At 37.4% G+C, this 24,998-nt stretch overlaps 1 protein-coding gene across 2 annotated transcripts in view; it reads left to right on the forward strand.

Moving 5' to 3' along the window:
• Window positions 1-24,998, forward strand: part of GRID2 (glutamate ionotropic receptor delta type subunit 2) — a 673,180-nt gene that overhangs the window by 380,249 nt on the left and 267,933 nt on the right. For both annotated transcript variants that reach the window (XR_004496988.1, XM_015625795.2), the window contains exon 3: window positions 12,897-13,181. Coding sequence is in view for 1 of the 2 variants with exons in the window: in XM_015625795.2 (XP_015481281.1) it covers window positions 12,897-13,181 (285 nt within the window). In the remaining variant the exon portion in view is untranslated. The remainder of the gene's footprint in view (window positions 1-12,896; window positions 13,182-24,998) is intronic.

Genomic DNA, 24,998 nt, shown 5'->3' on the forward strand with positions numbered 1-24,998 from the left:
TTGGTCATCCCATGCACTAATGCTAAATATTTGCCTGTGTTTCTTGAAGCTTTACAAAGCACTGACCTTAGACTTTTTCTGTGGTTGGATGTCTTAAAGACTTATAAGTGAAGGCAACTTTCATAAATGATAAAGACTAGGTCCTTCAAGTTGAAGGATGTGTTTTTCTCTTGGTTTTGCATTTGGCCCATGCATCTTGTCACAGCATATTTTTTGTGCACGAGAAGTTGGAGCTACTCATGTGATGTTTTCTGTGTATACATATATATTTGTGTGCATGGGTGCTGCTGACAGACCAAATAAGAAAATGCATGCATCCAACTGTTAGAAAAAAAATAATTATCTCCAGTGTATTCTCTACATTGCAATTAAAAAATAAGCTGTTATCAAAAGCAGCAAGGGGGAGAGAATGAAAGAAAAATACTGTCTAACTAACAATACCTTAGTGTGTAACAGTCTGAAATTCCCCTGTTCACAAAGGAAGATAATTGACTGTATAAAACTTGAGAAATTGAAGAATGTGCTTGGCTCTCTCCTCACTAATTCATAAGTGAAAATCAGGCATAACTCTTGGAAAAGTCAGAAAACTTCACACCTTTCAAAACAGGTGAAATGAGATCAGAGCTATTTGCTAAGCTTAAGCCTCCTATTTTATTCAAGTTCTCCAGAAATGGACTTACAGACAAAGGAATAATGTATTAGAATTACGCAAACTTGTGTTAAAATTAATTTTGAAATTATTTAGTCTTGACAGCTAGTCATCTGTAATTAAATTTCTGAAAACTGGCCTTCTTCATTTTTTCCTGTGGAACAGCTTTTGGAACACACTAATGGGAGGCAGTGGGAAAGGTAGGCAGTGTCTGTGCTTTGACCAGGCCAGGCCAATGGCACAAAGACCATGTAGGCTTTGCTACAACATCCTTGGCAATGTTTATGTGATTTAAGTAAATCCTGCTCTACTCAGTCCTAAAGAAAGCCTTTCTGAAACTTTTTTTTCTGTTGCACACACAGGATTCCAACAGCAGCGGCATTTGCTATGCCACTTCCTTGTGTAAGGACCAGTATTTTACTAGGCAGAGTAAGTTTTTTGTATCTCCAGTTCTTCAGATGTGCTGGGTTGTGAGGTTTGTTTGTTTTTGTTTGGCTTTTTTTTTTCCCTGTAATATCCTTCAGATCTTGTGGCAAAATGAAAATAACCATACTTCTTTGTTTTTATGCAGTATTGGATATGCCTGAATGAAAGGATTACTTTTTTATGTCAGGTTTTTTTTTTTTTCTTCTATGCTTTCCTATAAACAATATCTGTAATACTGCAGATAGAAGGTGGTATGTGGTACCCTGTTTTATTGCCAGTTTCTGGGCATCCCTGCAAGCTAAATGCATGGAAAAAGTAAGTCAAAGGGAAAGACACTATCTGCAATCCACAAGTAGAAGCTCTTGATATACACAGCAAGGCTGGTTCCCCTGTCTTTCACATCCAGTAGTGACAGACCAAATTCTGTTGCTACTTGAGAGGTGATACCAATGCAAAACAAGTAAAGAAGACAGAATCCTGTAGTGGAGTCAATACTCTTGTTTTGAGGAGTTATTGTGGCAGCATGAAAGAGCTGGAGAAAAAAACCATGTCAGTAAATACATGAAGGGCTGCACCACAGGAGCAAAGCCTTCAGTGAAAGAATAGACTTGCTGCTATCTGAAGCGTCACAGCAAGCACTGCTGCTTAGATCCAACAGCAATTAAAAGATTTTAAGAGATCTAGGAAGAAAATGGTAATTTCCATTTCAGGGAAAAGCAAGTGAGCAGGCTCAGCAGTTCTGCTGCTTCACTCCACATGGTGCTCCTGCATGTGGCACTGCTGTCTTTTGCTGTACAGCCAGGCAAAACTTCCAAAACAATTTCTGCTCCATCTTTGGAAGCTGAGACCACTTTTTTTTTCACTTTCTACATGGTTTTGTGTTTGTCAAGGAGAGATTAAATTTTACAATGCTATTTAAAGGCAAAGGAAAGATTTGCCTCTGATTCCAAATAGGATTTGTGTCAATTGATTTCTAATACTTCATTGGGCATGTTTTTGTTGGACATGTCTCTCCAGTGTCAGAGGTGAGTTTAAATTTTCTTTCAATCCTGTTTTACCATGGTGTGCATGGTTTAGAACAACTGCTGCTTTCAATTAAGGTTAAGTGTTTAGTGTTACTCAAATGGTCCTTGTTGAAAATGTATATTTTCCATTTTGGAGTTATGCAAATTTCTTTCTCTGTGACATTGGAAAAAGTCAAGGGAAAAGAAAAGCTGCATTACCTTCTTTTCCTGGCATCTCTTGCAGCCATTACAGTCAAAGCAATCTCAGTAAAAGGTTGCAACTGGCACTAAAGGAACACTGCACCATTATTATTCCTGGAGTAAGAGAGCAAAAATAGACTCTCAGACTTAGGCACATTTTGTCTTTTCTCTCCTTCTCTTCACATGCTGAAGCTGCTGCCAAGCCCAGCTGCTGCTTTGTCTGTAACATGCACCAAGTTGATTTTTCCCCGGTGCCCTTTCAGCTGACACTTTTGTCAATACATTGGCTATTTGCACTTCAGCAGATATAGTACAATATCACTGTCACTGTCCTCCTTCCTGTATCTTCTGCTCTCTTCCATTGCTCCAACATTGCAGCAACCTGCATCCTCCTCCTCCCTGATATCTAGATGGATTTATTGCTCCCCGACTGCAAAACTTGCTGTCTCATAACTTACTAACATTTAACATCCTTCTCTATTACCTCAAAGCTGATCTCATCCCTCATTATATTCCTTTATTCTTACTACTTGCAAAGTCCTGTGTTCCCTTTTTTGCTCTCCCCATACCTTTCACTAGTACTGAATTCTTAGCTTCACTATGTCAGCATTGCACCCTCAGCTCTTTGTCAATGTGTTGTTCTGGATTTCAAGGTCTTATGTAGTTGTTAGTGAATCTTTGGCTTATCTGGCATTGTTAGAACAAATCACACTGAACATCAGGTATGAAAGAAACCATATTGAGAATGTTTTTAAGTAATAAGAGAAGAGATGGTGGAGTTCTGTGATATGAGTATTTATATATTTCTAAGTCTCATGATCATGAGCCCAGGAGTTGAATTTTCCATGCATAGTTCCACCCTGTCCCTTCTTACCTCAACACCTTACAATTTCCCTTATGTTGAATACTTATCTGTAATTTTCCTTGCAAAATATTTACTCCTTTATCAAATACTTCTACTTATAATGCATTCTCCATGTCTGCTGGCATTTTCTGTTATCCATCAATAGTTTGCATCTCACCTACAGCTCTGCTTTCCTTTTCCACATTCACTGTCCATTACCTACATGCTTGTGTCTCAATATTTTCTCATAATCGACAGTGGTCTTGCTTTGGGGTCACTGTGGATCAGAAAGACTTTATCCCTTAATCCTGTTTTGTAGGCTGCCTTGCTTTCCTTCAAAATCTTTTGTTTTCATAAGGCATTGTTACATTGGGCTCAGAACGTAGAACACTTTCAATGGCACGCTAATGCACAAAACAAACAATGAAAAGCTGCAACAAAGAACTTTATTTTCAGCCTTCCTGTTTGTTTGAGCTTGGCATGGAAAACAACTTTTTTGCCTTGCTCTTTGACCTGGGGCAAGAAACTCCTCTTGGCACATCTGGGGTTTTTATTCTGTGAAATAGAGATGAAGATGCTGAACATCTTTGCAAAGCACTTTCAGAGCTGCAAATCAAAAAAAAAAAAAAAAAGTTAAAGGTAGTTTATTTTTTTATTCTTATAATGCTTGTTATTCTGTGTGTCAGTCAGTGAAACAAGCACGATACCTATTCTTAGCAAATAATAATGGTGATAGTTGTTTTGACTCATCTGAGGTTTTCTTGAGTGGCTAAGTTGCTAATGGAACTGATGTTCTGAAATCCTACAGACTTCGCAGTTTTTTCACAGCCATGTAGTTTTTTGCAACTGATGTGCCACCTCCCCTGTTTTCTGCTTGTTCTCATAGAAAGTTCTTTATCTTGATGTAGAGTCTGTTTCTCTTTTTTGTGTCAAATGCAAGATCTGGCCTTCATATTGTTTGCTCTTAAGTTGCTCTGTTTAATTCACTCATCTGGTAGAATTGGCTCTTTTGGTTTTGGTTTTTTTTTTTCTTTTTGCTTTTAAGAAGTAAATGTATACCCTTTTTGTCTTAGGAAATACTCTATCTACAATGCTGCATTAAAAAAATGAAAAAATTGCTTAGCTGTCCCCATAGCAGAATATTCCCTGAATATTTGCTGTTTGCACTGTAGGAAGGAAAGCCATCCCAGATTACTGTTCACAGATTTCATTTGGGGGATGGTCTTATTTTGAACAGTGTTGTTCAGTAATATCTTTGCTTGGAAGGATGCCAAGCTCATCCAGGGCAGCATAGGCAGCTCTTCCCATTGTAAGGCTTCCAATTAAACTAATGCTACCAGCTGTGTGTTCTTTTGTCTGCCCTGGACTAGGCTGTGGTATTGTGCTTCCCACTGTATCTCTCCAGCAGAGCCTGTTGTCTCCATATTAATAGTTTGGGCAAGAGAAGGGGGGGCTGTGAAACAATTCAGTAAAGAGAGGAGATGTAAAGGAACTTCTGGCGATGTGAGTTATGCTCAGAAACAAGCTGTCTAACCTTGAAAAAATGGGTGTGGGGAACACAAGTGTAATCTCTTTTATTTAGATTGTGCAAAAGTGTTTTACAAAGGTGTCAAAGTATCATAATCACCGAAGCATAAGGGAAATCAGATTACTAATTCCAAATTAGTCATGCAACAAAGTGATGGCAGAGTTGACCCCAGGATATGAGTCTTCAGATTCTCAGTCCAGTGTCAAGTCCCCTAGATCTTGTTTCTGGGTATTGGAAACAATGGGGGGAAAATACAAACTAAAGAAGGATAGACAAGGTGACATGAAGAGGGAAAAACAAGTTGTTTTGCCTGGCTGGAGCAGATTCTAAGGAGAGGAGAACTGGCAATGGGAATATGAAAGCCAATGCTCTCAGATGATCAAGGCAGGAAAAATCAGATAGGAAGGAAAGTTAGAACTGAGACAGAAAGGATGGAAGGGAAAAGTAAAACACAGTCTGATTTATATGGGGCAAGGAAAATGTAATTTTTCGTCAAATGTCATCAAGTTCAGTGTTTTATCCTCTTAACAAGAAAATTACCCTGGTTGATTTTGAGCAGGTTCAGAAACAAGAAATGCTGATGCTCAAGGTTTTAACAGGTCTTATTGTTGATGTTGTTTTCCCCCCAGCACTTCTACAGACTTCCAGAGAATACAGAATTAGAGTAAATCCCTATGATTTTATCAGGATTTTATCTTTTCATAAATTTATATTTAATTTTATATTAAGCTGCTTTAAGACTCAGCCTTTTTGTTTCCATATAATTGCTGCTATGCAGCAATTGTCTGCTCTGCAGCAGGCAAGCTTGATATTAAAAGGGTATCAGAGAGTATGTGCTGCCTAGAAACTCCTCAAACAGTGCTGGTTAAGGAAATAAAAGATCCAGAAACAGTGCAAGGGTGAAGAAACAAAGTAAGGGATGGAGGGAAGTTGTCATGGTATACTGAGGAAATAATGTCCTTCATCATAAATTAGGTAATCAAGTGGAATCTACCAGTGATTGCACTTGAAATGGAAAGTTTTCATTTTACTGAATGGATGAATGGAAATTGCTCATGCAACACTTTGAGCAAGGATGTTGGCAGTAGATGAGATTTGGCTTATGTCAGTAGGAGCTCAGCACAAATAAAAGAGAATATTTTGGAGACATTATTGGAATCTATGCCTGGGTTTCCTTGCATTTCTTATTTTCCAATAGCCTACATTGCCTTTGCAGACAGACATCCCTGTTGGCATGCCAGGACTCTAGAGGTCAATTTTGTGATGTGTATCTGGTCTTTTCTCTAGTGAATGTTACTCCCTAGCCTTAATTGATTTTAACTTCCTCCTTTCCCTGCCCCTGTACCTCTTAGTACACATTTCAAAGCTTTCTACAACAGTGTTGCCTGGCACAGCCTTCTTTTTCCAGATCTATCAGTGCTAAGCTTCTTTTGACATCTGAACCATAGACACCCTGAAAACACCCTGTGCATTTTGGGGAGTATATTCAGATTTACATCCTAACAGACATGGCAGCTAAAGCCACTCTTCAGCTGAAGATTTGTGACTGTGTAACTTCTTGAAAATTGTGGGGATGGTTCTCAATGATGTATTAAAAAGTTCAGGCTTCTTGAAAAGCTGGGGACCATCATTTGTCTGACACAAAGCCTGGGTGCAATTGTTGAGTGCCAGGTGAAACCAGATTTTAAAAATACAGGATGTTGTAAAGCTGTTTCTCTGCCTGATGTGCTAACATGGAAAGACATGTATCCTCCTTGTGCCTCTGTAGAATTGAATGGAAGAGCTGCAGGTTGGCATGCATGTAAAAGTAAATAAATCAGGACACTTGTCCTAAAAGAGAACTTGTGGAACATTCTTTCTGTTTGGTGGCCCCTGTAAGCTGTGGTTCTTTAAAGCCCTCTAACTGAATCCTGCAAGGCACAGCATCAAAATATCTTTCATGTATAAATCTTCCTTCTCTCCAAACTTGGGAGACTTTTAGTTCATTTTTTTCAAGGCTCAGATTAATTATTGCATTTTAATGTGATGGATTTAATGCTACCATAAGTGGTAAAGCTTGTATACAGGAAGATATCTGACCCAGAAAAGGCTCTCAAATGCTTTTCAATATTAAAAATTCCAAAACTAGTTGTGGTGTTTTGTGCAACAGAGATGCAAATGTGCTTTCTGGTAGTAGTTTTTAGATATCTGAAGTTTGGATTATTTTTCCCAAACAAAGAAATCCCAAGGCTTAGAAAGCTCAGCTGCTAAGGCTCGAACACAAGTTTGTTTTACAGTCAGGACAAACTAAAATCCCTTAAAGGTTAATTACAAGTGAATTTTAAATACTGTTAGTCCGAGTTGTGTATAATGTAGTGGCGGGAGGGAAATTTTTACTGATGCTTACAGAGAAGATGTAAATGAAGTGGAATTCTATAAGCTTATCTAAAAAAGGAACAGGATAGACTCTGTTATCTGCATTGCAGAGGAGAATATTCTTTAAAATCCAGTCAATAATTTCCCCTCCCCCCTACTTTATCCTTATTTCCTTCTGAAGAGTTTTCAGGATATATTAAAAATGTGCTGTCACTCTTCTAGAAATAATTCAGCTCTAAGTCTGGGATGAACCATTGTGTTATGAAGGAAAAATAATTTGCAAGAACAGAATTGCCATCCAAAAGTGACTAAAAAGATTTATTGGAAATTTGAGGCCAATCTCACTTGATCATGGAGCTCATAATCACATTTCATTCTACTTCTTGAATCCGAGATTATGAACACCAAACAGAAAGACCTGTAGTTAATCTGTTTAAACTTCTTGTCACTTTTTGTGGCTGTTTTCTTGTGAATACGTTATCTTTCTGCAATGTATCCATGAGTGGTTTGAGGAGCATTTAAAGGTGACAAAGACAAAAAAAAAATCATTCTGGGAGGGAGCAGAACATCATAGTGAAAGAAATGCAGATTTTAACCTTATTCCTTACCCTTTGCAACTGAGAATTTGTATGCTGTGGTCCCTCAATCTTCAGCAGCACCCTGAAGCTTAGAAAAGATTTGAGGAGCAGCCAATACCATATTCTCAAAATAAACAGGAAGTAGTAGCTTATATTTTCAAATCTACATAGAATTTGCCTAATATGCATTTATAGGGACTCTGGTGTTTTGACCCTTGAATCAGCTGTGTATCCTGGCTTGGTTGTGGGTTAGTACAAATAGGGATAATGACTTTCTGGAATGCAATAAATCCATCAATACTCTCTTCATTGCTACTGTATGGAAAAACCTTAGGCTCCTATGGATTAGATTTTTTCTCCCTGACCTCTCACCAGATTGTATGTTCCTGGCCATTCAGATGGAATGGGGAATAAATCTGAGTATTCTTCCAGGGAACCTGTGATTCATCTGGTGGTGAATTGTGCAGCCTCTAAAAGAGAGTAAGAAGATAAAAAATGTTTCTGTAGAAAGACTCTATTCACCTTCAACAGAAATCAAATGAAAGCAAATTTGGCCCAGCTGTATAGAGCCCTCCTGGTGACAAAGTCCTTGGAGCACTTTCAAAACATAGAGCAGACGCACAGGGTAGCGAACTGTTTGTAGTCTCCATCCCAAATCAGAGATATCAGTCAAGAGAAGTTTTCTTCCCCAGATTCAAATGCAGATAAATAGCTTGGAGGCATTACACTACATGGATAATATGTGGAAAACATCCAGGAGCAGTGAGATTGAAATGATGTCAGCTTTGAGGAGGACATCCGGGGAATGATGTTGGGGTGTGCGACTCAGACCTGTGGGACCATGGTTCTGGGAACACCATTTAGATCTAATTTTTGTTCACTCAACATCATCTCAGTCAAATGCTGCTATAGTTCTGGAAGGAACATAGTAATTTATAAAACTATAGAAAATGAAAAGGTTTGTAGAATAAATGTCTGATTATTAAAAGGGATTCTACCCACTATCTATGCACAGCATTTAGCATTTTCCAAAACATAGTGTGAAGAGTTGGTCTGACTTTGTTTAACCAGTGATTTAAGTGGGAGCAAAATTGGACTGCTATCCAATTCTCTAGAGATCCTGCACTACTTTTTGTTCAGTTTGGCTCATCAGTTCACAGGAGATGAGGGTGATGTGTTGTGATTTACTATCAGAAGAACATGAGAGAAAAAAGAAAATTCTCACTTTCATAGCAATAATTAGATTTCAGTAGTCCCTTTTGTTTGGTGCTTCTTATTTATTTCTACATATGTTTTTAACTTGCTCTTATTTATAGATTTTGTTTTGTTTTGTTTTCTTTCTAAATTACAGCAACTAGTAGTTATTTAAGGACTTACCATTGTTTCCATTTTAGAGAGAACTCATTTTAGGGTCACATTAGTTACCAAAGCCATTTAAATTCTGCTTTGCTGGAAACACTTGTACAAACTGATAGCCTAGATGTAAATTATTTATTTCAAATTGAATTGGTTGTGCTTTTTACTTAGGAAAAAAAGCATACTAACCACAAGACTACATTTTTTTATTTTCTTTAGATGCTTGCCAAACTAGCAAGAGATTTTACTCTAAAAGATTGCTTTTTTATTACTGGCGATTGGCCCACCAGCTTTGAAAATTCAGAAGCTTTGCATTTTGAAAAAAGACCAAGATAAGCTGGAGAGTTAAACATAATGCTGAGTGCATGCCAGAGTGTGCTATACACCCTATATATATATATATATACACACACACACACACACATATATAATGGTGAAGCATTTTAAGTCATCTTACTGATATTCTTCATATTCTCTCTATGCAATATTTAATATAATGTGATCAGTTTTATTCCTTTTAGCTGGTGAATATGCAGTTTTTAATAACATCTGCTACATGGTGGTTATAAGGGTGAACTAATATTTGGACAACTTCTGTTTAAATGTAGCTTATAGTATGAATCAATATTTTAGAAATACTATCCCTGAACTTCTGCTCTTCCTTTGCTAAATTTGCAATGGAGCTGTGTACAGATCGATCTGAGTTTGGCATTTCTACAGGCATGACTGAGGACTTTACAGATATGGCAATATTTTCATTTCTCTAGTTTGATGGCAAACTAATATTCCTTGATCATATTGGCAGTAGACTAAATACCAGTTTCGAAATTCAACTGGCCAAGGAGGTTGTAGTAAATTAAATTTCAACAGTTTTGTATGCCAAGATAGCATTCAAGTGTATATAGACATATGTGAGGATGTGGGTTTCTTGACACAGATGGGGCAAAACAAACCTTGGATATTTCAGGCTCAGGAAAGGAATGCAATCAGGATCTCAAATATGTTTGAACTATAACTTTTAGTCCATTGATAAGATACAGTTGAAAGATTTGGAATGCTAAGAAAAGGATTTAATAGAGCTTATGTTACTGATGGGGGGAAACGGCTAAAACAAACACATCAGTCTCATGCTTTTTACCAATGAGCTCTTCTGCTGGAGATAACAAAAGTTCTTCTTGGCTGAGAAATATTTGAATATTGTAGATTTTATTTTTACATGTTACATAGGCTTTACTTTGTATATGTATATATATATACTGCAGAAATTATATTTCTGTTCAAAGAATACTCCAGTCGGTCTGACTCAGGGGTGAACTCTCAACTCAAGGTGCTGATTTTCCAGGAAAACCTACCTCTGAGATACTGCCCCTTCTCCAGCAGCTAACTCTCTGTGTATTAACTAGACTCTAAGTGTGCAGGTGTAAGGTCTATTTGAGCATAATTAAGTGCATGTTGTCCCAATCCGCACGCACAATTCTCATAAGCATTTCATGGAAGAAAGAGACGTCCGGGAATCTTGGGTCCTGAGGCTATTGTAACAAATGTGATGCAGTGTCAAGGGAGAAGATTTTAATCCTTTATTCAGTTTGTTTGCCAGTATTAACATTTGGTCCTGTGGAGCTGAATGTTCCATGCTGTTTTCTTCCTCTTCATGTTTCAATAACAATTTTCATAAAAAGCATATGTCTCCCACTTCATGGCATTACAAGGAGTGGTTATTCAGAGTCTGAAAGTGTGCCTGGAAATTTAGACATTTTCAAGCAATTTCTAAAATGCATTTTGACTTGGCTATATTTTTAAAAGTGATCTTTCAGAGATTGGAGGGTCACACCACATGTTTTATTTGAACAAGTGACATCAGAGGCAAAAAACTTAAATTTTTGTTGAATTAAAAGCAGGCTTTTCTGAAATCTAACATTAGTTTTATTAGTATCAATTCTATCAATATCTAGCAAACAAACAAAAAAACCTCCAAAACAGTTTTTGTCTCAAGCAGTAGCATTCTCACTGCATAGGATATGCAACCTAGATATTACAGTCCTTGGTACAGGAAAACCGTATCAAGACAGAGATTCAGCATCTCACTAAAAATTTAACTTGACAAGTCTTTTATCTCTGTTGAAAGTGATGATAAAGGACTGTAACAATCAGCATAAAAGTGGAATAGCTATTAGGATTGTTTTTAAATGTTCCAAATTTTAGAAACTTATGAGATACCAAGAATTTTGTTGTCCCATTACCAATCATACATGATAGTTTCCCAAAGAAGGATACTTGAAGTTATTAAAATATATAACCTTTAACCTGAAGTCCAGAAGCTGAGCTTTGTTCAGAGTGTTTAACAGAGGGAACACACTTTATCCTAAGCCAAAACACTTAGCTCTGTGTGGGAACACTCTCTCCAATATTTATCTGCATGAAGGAATTCAGAAGGGCTCATAAGGGACAAAGCCTCAGCAGCAGCATCAGTATGCCCTGGGAAAACACCCTCATGTGTTCCAGATCTGACACTCTGGCTTTAGGAGCAGGCAGTTCTCTGCATTCATAACCTCTGGTGCTGTCCTTTAGCTTCACAGTCAATCTCCATATGGGCCTGAATGTGGAACTCCATTCCTCACACTGTAAATGTTCCCACTGAGTTCAACAGGTGTGTTTGCAGAGTAAAATATTACTCACTGTGAGTAAGAGCCATATGATATGAGACAACAGGTCTGGCACTAAAATATGTTTTTATATTTCTAAGTGAATATATTCTCTTATATACATGTGGGTTTCTTGTTTTGGCCTGCACCTGTAACGTGTGCAGAATAGTCCTGCAGAAGAAATAATTGTACAGTTTAGTGTTAGATATTAATATGTAAATACATGTTGTTTTTTACCATCCCATTACTCATTTACATGTGTAAATGCAGATTAACTGCTTGTGTAACTTTGCCAGTGAAAAATTGAATATTTCAAAATTTTACCTTGCATGTGTTCTGGGGAATTATGCTACAAGTCCATGTTATTTCTTCATTCAAGCTCTCCATCCTGTTAGAAACACAGTATAACCACTTGGGTCTGATTCACGGGATAACCCTTCAAAATTACAGACCTAATGATTATTAATTTCTTTCATGTGTATTGATTGCTTCAACATTATTCATGATGAACACCATTTATTAATGTGGATATTACTGCCATTGTGCTTAAGGCTGTCTACTTTAGCTAATAGGATCATTAGTTAGTTTTAAGGTGTTATATTTTGCACAGTCAACTTCATGTCTTTCTCAAGGAGGTGAAGAATGTAAATGTATAGAAACTGTTTACTGAATTTTGAAAGCATTTTGCTGTTTATAAGAGTAGCTTGGGGCGGTTGGGGCTAAAGGTTGTTTGTCTTCTAAAGAAAAGGAAAAATTTATGTGATATATATATATACACCATATATACATATACCCCTTAAATCCCAGAAGACACTTCATTTTTCCTTGGACAAGTTAATGTACATAATACTATTCAGTTGTCTTCAAAAGTTGACAGCAAGCCTGAGCTGTTATTTCAATAATAATATTCCCTCCATAATGCACAGATGCTATTATTCATGGAGCTGTTGTGCTAGACTTTGAAGAGTGCTTATCTCCATGGGTGGTCATGTTAATTCCAAAATCAGTTCATGTTAATTCCAAAATGAATTCTTAGTGTTTCTGAGAGGATCCAGTGGTGGGTCTCGTTTTCTAAGGGCAAATTCAATTCTGGATAGGGTAGACAGGACAGTATTCCAGCTTAGACCACAAGACACCTCAAAGTGAATAGACTAGCTTTGTGATTTTGATTAATTTTTAGCTCTGGATTACTCAATGCCCATATTTTCCTTGGTTGGACCTGCTGTGGTTCAGGTCACTGTGAGTTTTGACAATAGAATAGGCCACATGCACTGAACCGCTCTCACTCCCAATATCACTGTGTTTTCTTACAGCCTGTGACCTGATGAACCAAGGCATCCTGGCCCTTGTCAGCTCCATTGGCTGCACATCAGCAGGATCCCTGCAGTCTCTGGCCGATGCCATGCACATCCCTCACCTCTTCATCCAGCGCTCCACGGCAGGAACGCCGAGGAGCGGCTGCGGGCTCACCAGGAGCAACCGCAACGATGACTACACACTCTCCGTGCGGCCCCCTGTCTACTTAAATGATGTCATCTTGAGAGTGGTCACAGAATATGCCTGGCAGAAATTCATTATTTTTTACGATAATGACTATGGTAAGTATTTATTTATCAGGGTGATTTTCTGTCAAATCCATAATCCTGTTGAAAAGTGTCACATTGCAGCTTTCTAGTCTTCCAATAGATTATGTTTTGCTTGTGAACATTTATGGTTTTGGCAGCATTTCCCATTTCTCAGATAAATCTATTTCTAAAATCCATCAACATTTACAGGTTTATTTGATAATGTCTTTGTTAGAGATAGCTGATAAATGAAGAACTTAGGTGTTTTTCTATTGTACCTGTGTTTATGAAGCATAAAACTTTTTAGCAAGCTCTCTTGTTATTTTGGACAGTAGAAACATAAACTGACAATTCAAGATAGAGCATGTAAGATTTGCATTGTGTAGATTTTTTTATTGTGTGCTGAATCTCTTCTGTTTCTTGGCATATACTTTCTGGCCAGAATCTGAAGCAGTGGTGAATGTAGGTCAGAGGTTTGGCAAGAACGAGGTGCTAGTCATAAATATAAAACATGCAGAAAGAAGTTCTGGAGAGTGAAGAAGTTGAGGAGGAGGGCTTGGACAAGACAAGACTCCCTCTGTTTTGAGTTCATTCAGTGTTCCTGAAAGGTGCTGAATTGGTGGTTTTTGTGTGATGGAGTAAGTGTGACACAGATGGTGGTGTCACAAGACTGCGCCATCCAGCTCGGTGAATCAGCCAGTTTTGGTCCAGATATTTTCTACAGCTGACAGGAGAACTGGAAAGATTTCTCCAGTATGGCAGCATTATTTAACAAATTTAACAATCTTTATTTCTCTGAAAAATTGCTTTGCAGCCACACCTGCTTCTTCAGATGCATCCAATATACATAAGTAATCATGACTGGCTTAGATGAGCATTTTAAAACTTATGTTCAAAGTTAAATCCTTAAGTTATAGAAAAATGCTCACTTCAGCGATTTACTGTGCATAATATCTGGTTCATTCAGGTCAGGTGTTATTGATTTTTGTTCCCAGCCTACATAATAAATTCTTAAATTAGACAAATGGAAAGTGATGAATAGGGGAATTCTTCTTTATAACAAAGCAGCACCTAAAAGCACCAGCCATGGGATAAGGAACACAAACACCCCTACCAAAAAAAAAAAAAATCTAAAAATCTCACAGCAGAATATTTTTGTTCAGAAATTATGAGTTTGTGTATTTAACTGCCAGGTGCCTATAAAGACAACTATAAAATTTTTATTTAAGGGGTATATTTTTGCATGTATTTTTGGGTTTAAGAGCCTCAAGCAAATTTTATAATTAATATATTTGAATAATTCTATTCAAGGATACTGTGTTTCATTATTTAATTTAAAAAATACAGTTCAGAGACCATGTTATTTTGTCCTTGCTAGCTAGGTAAGAACTTCATACTGGTGTGACTTACATAACACTGATGCCTGCGTGCCTGCAAGGAATTACTTTCAGTGCAGTAGCTCATTCAGTGACACATCATCCTCAGATGTGACCTGTGGCAAATATTTAGTCTCTGTACCAGCCTCTCTGGCATTCTGAACTCAGCAGTCAATGAGTAATGGCATACTAACCAAGACAGATTGGTAATCTGACTGATTAGTGATCACCACCACAAACATCAGGAAAAGGTACAAAATAACCCCAACATTCTGCACTTAGTGTATATTGAGCATTCTGACCCCTTTCTAACCATTTGTGTGGCTTGGCCATTTTGGTGGGGGGGAGGGGTAAGTTATTTTTTTGGGGTGACGGGTGTGTGTACACAGTTTGGAATTAATACCATGGATTTAATGCAAACTTGATTTTTAAAATTAACCTGTGACTCTGAGTAGAGCTATTACCTGTGCAAATGTGTTTCTTTAGACTGTATCAAGCTAAATCCTTGATTTCAACAGCCATCCTAGGGCAGCAAGCAATTTCTGTATTCTTTAGTTTTCTACAGTTTCTTTATAAAACTTTGTTTCTGATTTCATTTATGGTTTCCCCCCTCCATTTTTAATAACAAACAGAGCAGAACTTTCAGATCATCATCTCTATCTAACCTGAGGCCTCATTCTTTCCTTTGCTCACTGGCTCTCCCTTCCTTCTTTGTCATACTAGAATGCCCTTCTAATTCTTTGCTACCCTGTTTCAGGTGAAATCATTAGGTTTGACACTGTGTTTTGCCTGTACCCAGTTTTTGATCTATGCAACAGTTTTTCACAGACACATGATGACATTTTTGATTAGCAGCTCCTAGAGAGCAATCTTGCCAGATTGTTATAAATATTAACAAATTATATCACTTTCTTCCCTTTTCCTGCTATTTAATTGATAAACTGAAAGCATTTCTCATATGTTACCAGTTCACATTTTCTTTTCCTGCACTCTGTTGATGGAAGAGGAACTAGCACAGAGAGACTGACAAAGAAATTGTCATGGCATGAAAAGAGGAATTAGAATCACTTTTTTTTAATGGATTACAAATTGGATAAGTCTGAATTCAGTATTCACGGTGCTTTGAGCATCAGGTTGGACAGTATGATATCCTGAAATACTGTCCAAATCTAATTATTCCACGACATGATGTTTGAGAAAGGCATTCTTTTGATGGTTCTCTAGATGTGAAATATTTTTACAGAAGAAAACTATTCCAGCATCAGATGGAATTTTTAAAAAGAGAGTTGGCACAAGAGCTCCAGAAGACCCTGAGGAAGAGAACATTGCCATTAGCTTCTGTGCCTGTTTTAGAAAGAAGACTGGGAATGTAGATATGGGGTGGAGGTCTAGGAACAATCCATCCCTTTGGTCAGCATCAGTGCAGCTAAGGGTGGTTTCAATTTCCTCTGGAAGATGCCAGTCCCCTACCTCAGCTTGCCTGAGAGATTCTCCTGCAGTGAGACTTATTTGTTTTCTCAGCTCATGCAGACCTAAAATAAAACTCTTGCTAAAAGCTTTGATCCATGTAACTGCTTTCAGCAGTTAATATTAGACATTTTAATAGAACATTTAGTATTAAACATTAAAGCAGGTGGCAGTTAGATACCTGAATTAGAATTAATTTTATATTAGGAAGAGATTATTGACATGTTGTGCACAGCTGTCTGCAAAACTGACACCTGTGCAAGCAGCAATTTCTTGCCCTAGTGGTATTTTTTCATGTGCAGCGATCATTCCTTCTCACAGTGTGTATCATAACACAAAGTGGTGTCTCCATAGCAGTAAATGACACTTGACAATGGGAATATAGCTTCTGATATGTGTTCATCTTTTTTTTTTCCTCATTGTTACCATATTTTTTGTAAGTTAGAAAATGTGAAAGCACTAATAGACTGATTCCAGCAACCAGCAGAAATTCAGTACTTTTCTTTCCTATGAATTATTTTGTATCGTCATTTAATTTAATTATTTTAAACAAAATTCTTTAGTTGTATTACTGAAATTATTTCCAGTAATAATTTTGCACTGTGGAAGAAAATGGGCCTTTCATATTTAAAATAAATTTTCCTACGGTAAAATTTGGATCTTATCCAAAGTACACACTGCTCTAAGCCAGTTGCCTTGCACCTTTAATATAAGCTGCAAACCTTTATGTGCCAATTTATCAAAATCAAAGTTTTTAAATCCTATCAGCAGAACTGCTTTTGAATTTTATCTTGCAGTCTATCATAGATTCCTTTTCATTATCAGAGAATTTTTTATAATGGAAATGTTTTCTGCAGGCCTGAGAATAATTTCCCCTACGTTATCCTCCTTAAAAATCTCAATTCAAAATTCTTATTTTGAATATAAGTACATGAATATATTCAGTTTTACTGTTTTAACACTATTGTACTTTTTAACACTACTGTACTAACACCTAAATCTTAGAAACTTCGAGTCTACTTAATGGTTCTTTCCTGACAAGAAAAGTTAAGTCTTTGAAGGAAGCAATTATTTCATTAAGTCATAACCAACTGGATGTTGAAAAAGCGAGGTAGAAATACACTTCTGAAATGATATCTGAGTTTTCAAATGATGTTTCTTGTCCAAGAAATTTGAAAGTAGGCTATTTTAAGACAAAACAAAGAGCACCTTGATAACTGTAATAAACATATTTTCCTACTGTTGACTTAGTTATGCTAAGACTCTTGAAAAGCCATAGTTTTTTCTAAGTTGTAGAGCCTCCCCAGTAACAGATGTAAGGCCAACATACAGTAGGAATTAATGAATGGAGATATGAGAAAAAAAAACATTTTAAACTTACCAAGTTTAGATGCTATTTTCTGTATTTCATTTAGTATAATTGTATATTTAGTGTATAAATTCAGATGAACTTTTGAAAATCAGAACAAGTTGTCATTTCCCCAATCCTTGCACTCTGTGAGCTTGATCTAGACCAAACTCCCAGTGCAGTCAGTCCCCTTGTATTCAGTGTGTTCTGTTCCTTTTGGGAAAACAAGTTAGGGCCTGTCCAGGACATGAAATCTGATTTTTTTAAAGAAAATTTAATACATGGTTATTAAAAGCATTCAAGAGCAATTCTGCACTTCTTCAAAGGCCATTAAAGAGAGTCTTGTGGTGATAAAGAGTAGGTGGCAGGAAATGCAGTAAAATTATGCAGTAGACTGATGCCTTTCTCTAACTGCTATTAAAATTAGTATCCACACAGTATGTAGAAGCCAAATTTACTTAATTTAAGCAGCCAAATCAGCTCCTAATTGCTTCATTCTTAACTGCTCAGCCCAACATGTAGGATCACTGTGCAGAGGGTGTTGGTGCATCTCCTTCTCACATTCAGATGTTGAGACTAGGAATCTCCTCCTCTAGTATGAATTCCTCCTTAGGAGCATCAGCACTCATTCAATGAAGGCATTTTCAGATTGGACACTGTAAATGTATAACTTATACCTTTGGAAATAGCAAAGTTTGGATTTGTAAAAAAGAAATCTGAAATCAGAAATCGCTGCCGTCTGTAAATATTTTTGAGCAAGTTTGCCAAGTTATTAATCTTACGGTTTCAAGTTCAAAGTGAGCAAAAGGCAGTTTGAAACAGCAAATCCTACCTTATCCACAGACTGGCACCTGACGGTGGCCAGTCCCCAAAAACCAACATGAAAAATATGGACACATTTCATGGAACAAAATAGTAATTTTAGACCAGAATGTGTGAGCTCAGGTCATGTAAGCAGAGTGATTGAGCTGCAATCCCAACATATTGTTGAATTTTATCTCTGTGGTGTATCAACAAGGGACAAGCTTTTGCAATTTGTGTTTTACTCTAGGGCAGTTTACAGCTCACTGTATTTTCCAGGAAAAAATGTAGATACTTTTCTGAAGTAGTAAATTCTTTATGAAGAAACCAGTCAATCACTGCAAGAACATAGTTGTGAATTTTGTGCAATTTACAGTGTAGGTATCTCTGCATTTCTAAGATGAAAGACAGAAAGTCTAGATGTTTGAAAACATTTATTTTTAATGTTTTGTTGCTGCTAAAGTAGATAGAAAGATTCTGCAATTTTCCTCATGAAAGGCTGAGGGAATAAGACATTTTTTCTGGAGAATTAACATTATCTTAATCCCAATACTTTTATTGTGATGATAGTAACATTTTAAAACCCTTCTGTATTTTATATTAAAAGAAAAAAATTCTTAACCCCACCTCTCTTTCCCAGTTTTTGGCTTAACGTTGTGTATTTCATCCCAGCATGCTTTTGATATGTAGCCATCACTGGAGATCTTTGAAATATTTACTGATTCTAGAACTAAGATATCTTTCCTTAAAGTTTTTTGACCTTCCTACTAATGTTGAAAATACTTGGCCATGGATATTTGCCATTCCCTTAGGTGGCAATTTAATTTTTGACTTCTGTAAAGAAGAGGGGAAAAAAAAGCAAGCATTAAGGCTATGAAGAGGATTTGCTGTGAGGCTGAAGGAGGCATTCCCATAGGATACAGAGGCTGAAGAAGCAATTATCAAGACTTGGCTGGAGCAGAAGGGAAGAGGTTAGCAGTAAGAAAGACTTTAGTGGGCATGTGTCTTGAAAAATTTCCTCGTGGATTTCCCTTCTTGCTCCTTTATCATATACAGGCATTCAGATTATTTCTGCACAAGGAAAGGATGAAGGCAGTGGTGTGAGGTACCTGGCCAGTAGAAGGTGTCTCATGCTCAGTCTGAGAGAGGAGTTTGGAGAAAGAGACAAAATAAAATTGAATCTTAAGGAGAGAGCAGTGACATCTGTATTACTGAGGAGTTCAGCCTAAGTAAACAGGTCTGTGCAATATGAAGACGAAAAAGCATTATCTCCATTCCTACCCCAGAAAGGCAGTGGTTTTCAAATAAATTGAGTGTAATTCTGTAGAATTAGAGTGCTATTCTTTAAAAATCCCAGCAAAACAGGGATTGTACCTGGAACCTGAAAGGCTGAGCTGCTTGCAGAAAGGCTACCTGCTTTGTTTTAAGAGGGGTGATATTCTGAGATGATGCCCATCTGTATGCATGGGCCTCAAATTCCCAGCATTTCCTTTAAAACCCACACAGAGCAAGTGATCCTGTGGACACTTCCCTGCACACACGTTCTCCAGAAATAAATATGATGACCACTGACATAGAAGGGCTGGAAACCATAACATTTTCTAATAGTTTAAAGTTTTAATGCAAGTTTAATAAAGACTCATAAAAGAATCATGCTCTCTTTAATCGATTGCAAATGCTTATAATTACCCTGAGGCTGTTTTCAGCTGCTTGATGACTATAATATTCTCAAGTCTGTCTCCAGACAGTCTTAAAACTGTTTATTACTCATCTGGCTCTTTGCCAGCTTCCCATACTCATTTGCTTCACTCTGCCTCAATAAACATATAATTAATTCAAGCTTATTACTGAACTTTTTTTTTTTCATTAGTATTTATTACGTCATTCAGATAAGGAAAGGAGCATTAATTTTCATCTAACTTTAGTGTATCAGGTGAGAACTTCTGTCTCACAACTTGCATTTGCTGATTGATGTTACCATTGCAAATTGAGTGTATCATTTGGGCAACGTTAAAATGATTCACCTTCTGAATTATTCTGTAAAATTTCTCTAGTGGAAAAGTGGACATGCTTCTGCTTTTCAGCCACAGAAAAGGAATGTATTGCAGGAATATAAGTGAATATGTAGCAATATAAGAGAGTGTTTGTCATCCCCTCATGTTACAGCCCTTAGGGAGGAGATGGGTGAAGTGTTCAAAGGTTTCTCCTGACAGACCTGTGTTGTGTTAGTAAGCTGGGGCCAAAATAAAATTGTTTTCTCCCAATATCTGTGCAGTGGGAAGACTCTGTAAATGAGGTGTTATTTTGAGGTTTTGCAGAGGTTCAAGATGTCATTTGTATATGCAGCCTGCATCAGAAGACCAGTAATTTATTTTAAGAATATTTGAATACCAGAAGCTTGTACTGATATCTGCCACTGTTTGCTAAGTATTTTTCAACTCTCAGCACATTGTTCTATCTTCCCCGAAGTATTAAAATTAAGTTTGTAAGTTTATATTTTGGCAACTAAATAAATGAACAGTAATCAAATGAGGAAAATTTTGAGAAAAGTCATTTTTTGCAGGTTGAATTGAAGAAATTATTTCACCATTGGAAAAAAAAAAAAGCATGAATTTGGCATAATAACATCATAAAGGTCAATTAACATCATAAATTGAAAAGAAAATTTGTCTCTGAGAGTTTTAACCAGTCAAAAAAGAGGAAGCAGAGAGGCAGGAAAGAGATAGAAAATATTTGTAACAGTATTCCTAAATCTTAGTTTATCAGCTTCACTTTTGTAGGTTATTTTCTTCACAGCACCAGTTCACTCATAAAATATTCCTGTTTCTATAATGTAAACTTCTAATCAACTGGCAGTGTTTCTTACGAGGAGATTGACACAGAGTCAGAGAACAGTTTGTCATAAGGAAATTTGTAACACACATGAATCATGGAACAGCTTGGGATGGAAGGGGCCTTAAGAACCATTTAGTTCCAATGCCCTGCCATGGGCAGGGACACCTCCACTAAACCAGGTTTCTCAGAACCCCATCCAACCTGGCCTTGAACACCTCCAGGGATGGGACATCCACAGCTCCTCTGGGGAACCTGTGGCAGTGCCTTACCACCTTCATAGTTAAGAATTCCTTCCTAATCTCTAACCTAAATCATCCCTCGTTTCTTTTGAGCTCATTACTCCCTCTCCTGTCACTATAGTTCCTGGGGCAGAGTCCCTCTCTGGCTCCCCAGAGCCCCCTTCAGGTACTGGAAGGTTGTTCTGAGATCTCCACATAAACTTCTCTTTGGCAGGTTGAGCCCCAACTTTCTCAGCCTGTCAAACATTCACAAAGTGTTCTCTGCAAGGACACTGTCTTTGCTCTTCTTTACTCCATCTCCCTCGAAGGGGATGCACAACTCCTCACACTTACCAGAACCAACTGGGAGTAGCAGTGATTTGCAGGGAGAGCTAGTGAATGGTACACACAGGCTTATTTTAAAAAAATAAATATATATATATATATAGTTTCTATTTAATAAATACTTTTTTCTACGCAGAAATATGTTCTATTGTACAGGATTTGCACATAATTTTTTAACTTTGGCATGATTGAAAGCACTAGTCAGGGAAAAGTCATTTTTTTGCAAGAGATTGTTTCACTCAAAGACAACCCATAGAAGCCTTTTGGAAATCTCTAATGCAAACTGTAGTCATAAGGGAATTGAATGAAGAGATAGAAACCAGGTTACACAGTCAAAAGTACATGGATAGAATATATTGCCATGTCAGCCTTCACAAGTGAAGCTGGTGATCACAATCTGACTTCCTTTCTATTTTTTGAGAAGCTACAGTAGCAACAGATACTCTGAAGGATTCTAGCTTCATTCTTATTTATCTTTTTTATTCTTTGCTTTTTTCCTCTTTCTTTGCAGTCAAAAAAAAAAGGAAAAAAGAAACTCAAAGGAAGCAGCTTGTGTCAACCCTCAGGTTCAAATCTTGCAGGATTTGAAAACTGCAAATGTTGATATCTTTCCCCCAATACTGATTCAGATGCTTGATACTGTCTGTATTGATTTTTCTTATTATATATGATCATGTGACACAAAATTAGCTAATGGAAATGAAATTTCAACAAAGTTTTAAAATAGGGATTACATAGACATTTGTGCCAAAATAGTTCATGTCAAACAACAAAAATTGAAATCACTTGCTTATATTTCAATTTGAAATGGAAATATCTTCAAAAAAGAAAAAGGTATACAGTGTAATTTTTTTTCATTTTTCTCAGTGATACTTCTTCATTTTTCAGGGATACTAAAAATTTGAGATACTTTGTTGCCTTCTGTTTTTATGTGTAAAATTTCAGAAAATTGCAAACAAAGGGGGAAAAGACCCCATTTGTACCATTTAAAACAGTTCAGTTTCTCCTAAGATGTATCCCCATTTCTTAGGCTGCAGAAATTCTCATAATATAAATGAGATTTTGGATGTAATAAAACATTTGGACTTAAATTTACTTCTCATGAGTTTGAACTACTGCTAGTAGTCTGAAGTTAGATCATCCAGCTGAAATGGCTCAAGTAACTGTTTTGTTTCAGCTCTGAAATGATAATATGAAAGAACTGTGATTTTTTTTTAAATCTGTTTTAGTTTGGAGGTTCAACAAATTACATATAAGATGATTAATGAGAGGGACTCCCACTGCTGTGAAAGTAAAATGAAGGACTGTTGCTGAATCATCCTGCTAAATTGTTGTTTTCCTCAGTCTGGATCTTAACCATGTTAATAGAGATCAACACGTGCACAGGAATGCAAACACTTTGCGCAAGTCTTTTCACAGAGCAGGGGCACCATCAGAGTCCAGCTGAAGCTGCACACCTCCCTTGTGTACGGTGCATTACTGCAGTAAATAGTTGCTGTCATGTTAGCCAGCGTCATGGAAAGAAGAATCACTGTGGTAGGCTTGTAAAGCTATTCTTGATGAGCTTTTGAACAGTGTTATTTGTTATACAATGGCTTTTCTCATCATCTGTACAAATATAGTGGTCTTCTGTGCAAATCAGCCAGTGAATATTTATGACAGGCACGTTCACCTTTACCACCTCAGCTGAATCAGTTGGTATTTATCAGCCAGATACTCTGAGGAGAATGTTCTCAGATCTGAAGTGCCATCAGAGGGAGGATGAGCTAATGACTGTAAGCTGGGCTTGAGACAGCCAAAGTGCACAGTGAGTGCCTTGTAATTTAGGTGGAACACAATGATACAGGTAGATGGATTAATTTATTACCGTTAGTGAATAGTGACATCTTTCTCATCTCCTGATAATAGTGTAATCTGAAAATTTTTTTATGAACTTTGCGTCTACTTGTTGACGTTTCTTTTTAATAAGGGTGTAAGAGGTACTTAGCTTAAGAGTTATTTAATATTTGCTGTTCATTTTATTCAGCTTATAAAATCTTCACTGCATATGCATCCTGGTATTCCTGTATGAGATGCCTGAAAACCAGCATATTTTCTTCTAGGATGCCCTGATTATTGGGCTTTCTCCAAGATGGATTAGGGGACTTGCTTCCTCTGTATAAAACAGAGATGGCAAAGGAAAGGTATGGGGGGCCAGAGAGCAAAAAAGTGAGATGAGATCTGGTCCCATGATTAAAAAAAACCTTGTGCAAGAACCACAGAATGTTCTGAGTTAAAAGGGACCAACACACTCATGAAAGTCTCACTCCCAGCCCTGCTCTGAGCAGCCCCAGAAGTCACTCCATATGCCTGATTTTTTCCATTAAATGGTTCTTATGGTTTATGATAGGTGAGGTCTGAGTGTTCCTGCTGGGCTGGTCATTTAAGAAGATTTAGACCCACAGTCTGTGAAGGGCACTTTTCTCTGAGCATTCTCTGTATTTAAGATACTCAACTGTTTCTTGTGCTTTCTTTGGTATCAAAAAGATTACTGAGTGAGAAGATGGTTGTGTGAGTTTATCCTTCATTTCCTAAATTCATTTTTAGGTCAAAATCCATGGTAGCTGACACACTAATGACAAGTTTGGTGAAGCTGTCACCTGAATTCAGATGTCAGCTGGAGCAGTGCTATACTGAGTACATGCACTTCAATATATCAGCCAGGTCTGCAGAGCTTCAGAGGCTCTGGGCCTTGAGCTCTGCTCTGCAGGACGCTGTGCATGGCTGCAGCTGTGGCTGCTGGTGTGCCCAATGTTGGACCTGCTGTGCACCACCAGTGCAGACCCTAAGACCTCCCTGGAGGTCTCTGCCTTGTGCCGTGGTTACCTATGCCAGGGAAGGACGTCCAACAGAGGCCTTAATAAATTTTGCTTGCTTTGCTAATTAGCATTTACAAGCCAACTTCACAGTCTCTGAAACTGAGCACAGTTTTGGCAAAAAGGAGAATGTTTGGTAATGCTTCTTCTAAATCTCCAGCCCACTTTAAACCTATAGGTGTTGCTGGCTACAGAGGGGTACTCTGCTATTGTGCATTACATGTGTAGACTGGAAGTAATGGCTGGCCAGTAAAAAAACAGGAAATGTAATGCTAAATAATAGTGGCATTCAGCTGGGAAGGAGATGGCAACTTTGTCTTTAGCATTGATCTGTCTCTACATGCTAACTTTGGCTTTGATCACTAAAGATGATAATTAATACTGGTGATAATAGGAAAACTCTTCTGAATTTATGACAATGACTGTGGCTCATCAGATTTAAATAGAAAGCAGAAATGTGACTTCTGGCTGTGCAACAGGTTGTTTGGCTAGCAAATTCAGGGCAAGAAACACCTGTGTTCCAGACATGAACAGTCTTGTGTCTCCTCAGAAAAGCCATCTGTGCCACAGGTTGCTTGCCAGATTTTTCTGCAGAAGGAGTTTAT

This window comes from Parus major, chromosome 4 (genome assembly GCF_001522545.3).
Source record: "Parus major isolate Abel chromosome 4, Parus_major1.1, whole genome shotgun sequence".
Taxonomy (NCBI): Eukaryota; Metazoa; Chordata; class Aves; order Passeriformes; family Paridae; genus Parus; species Parus major.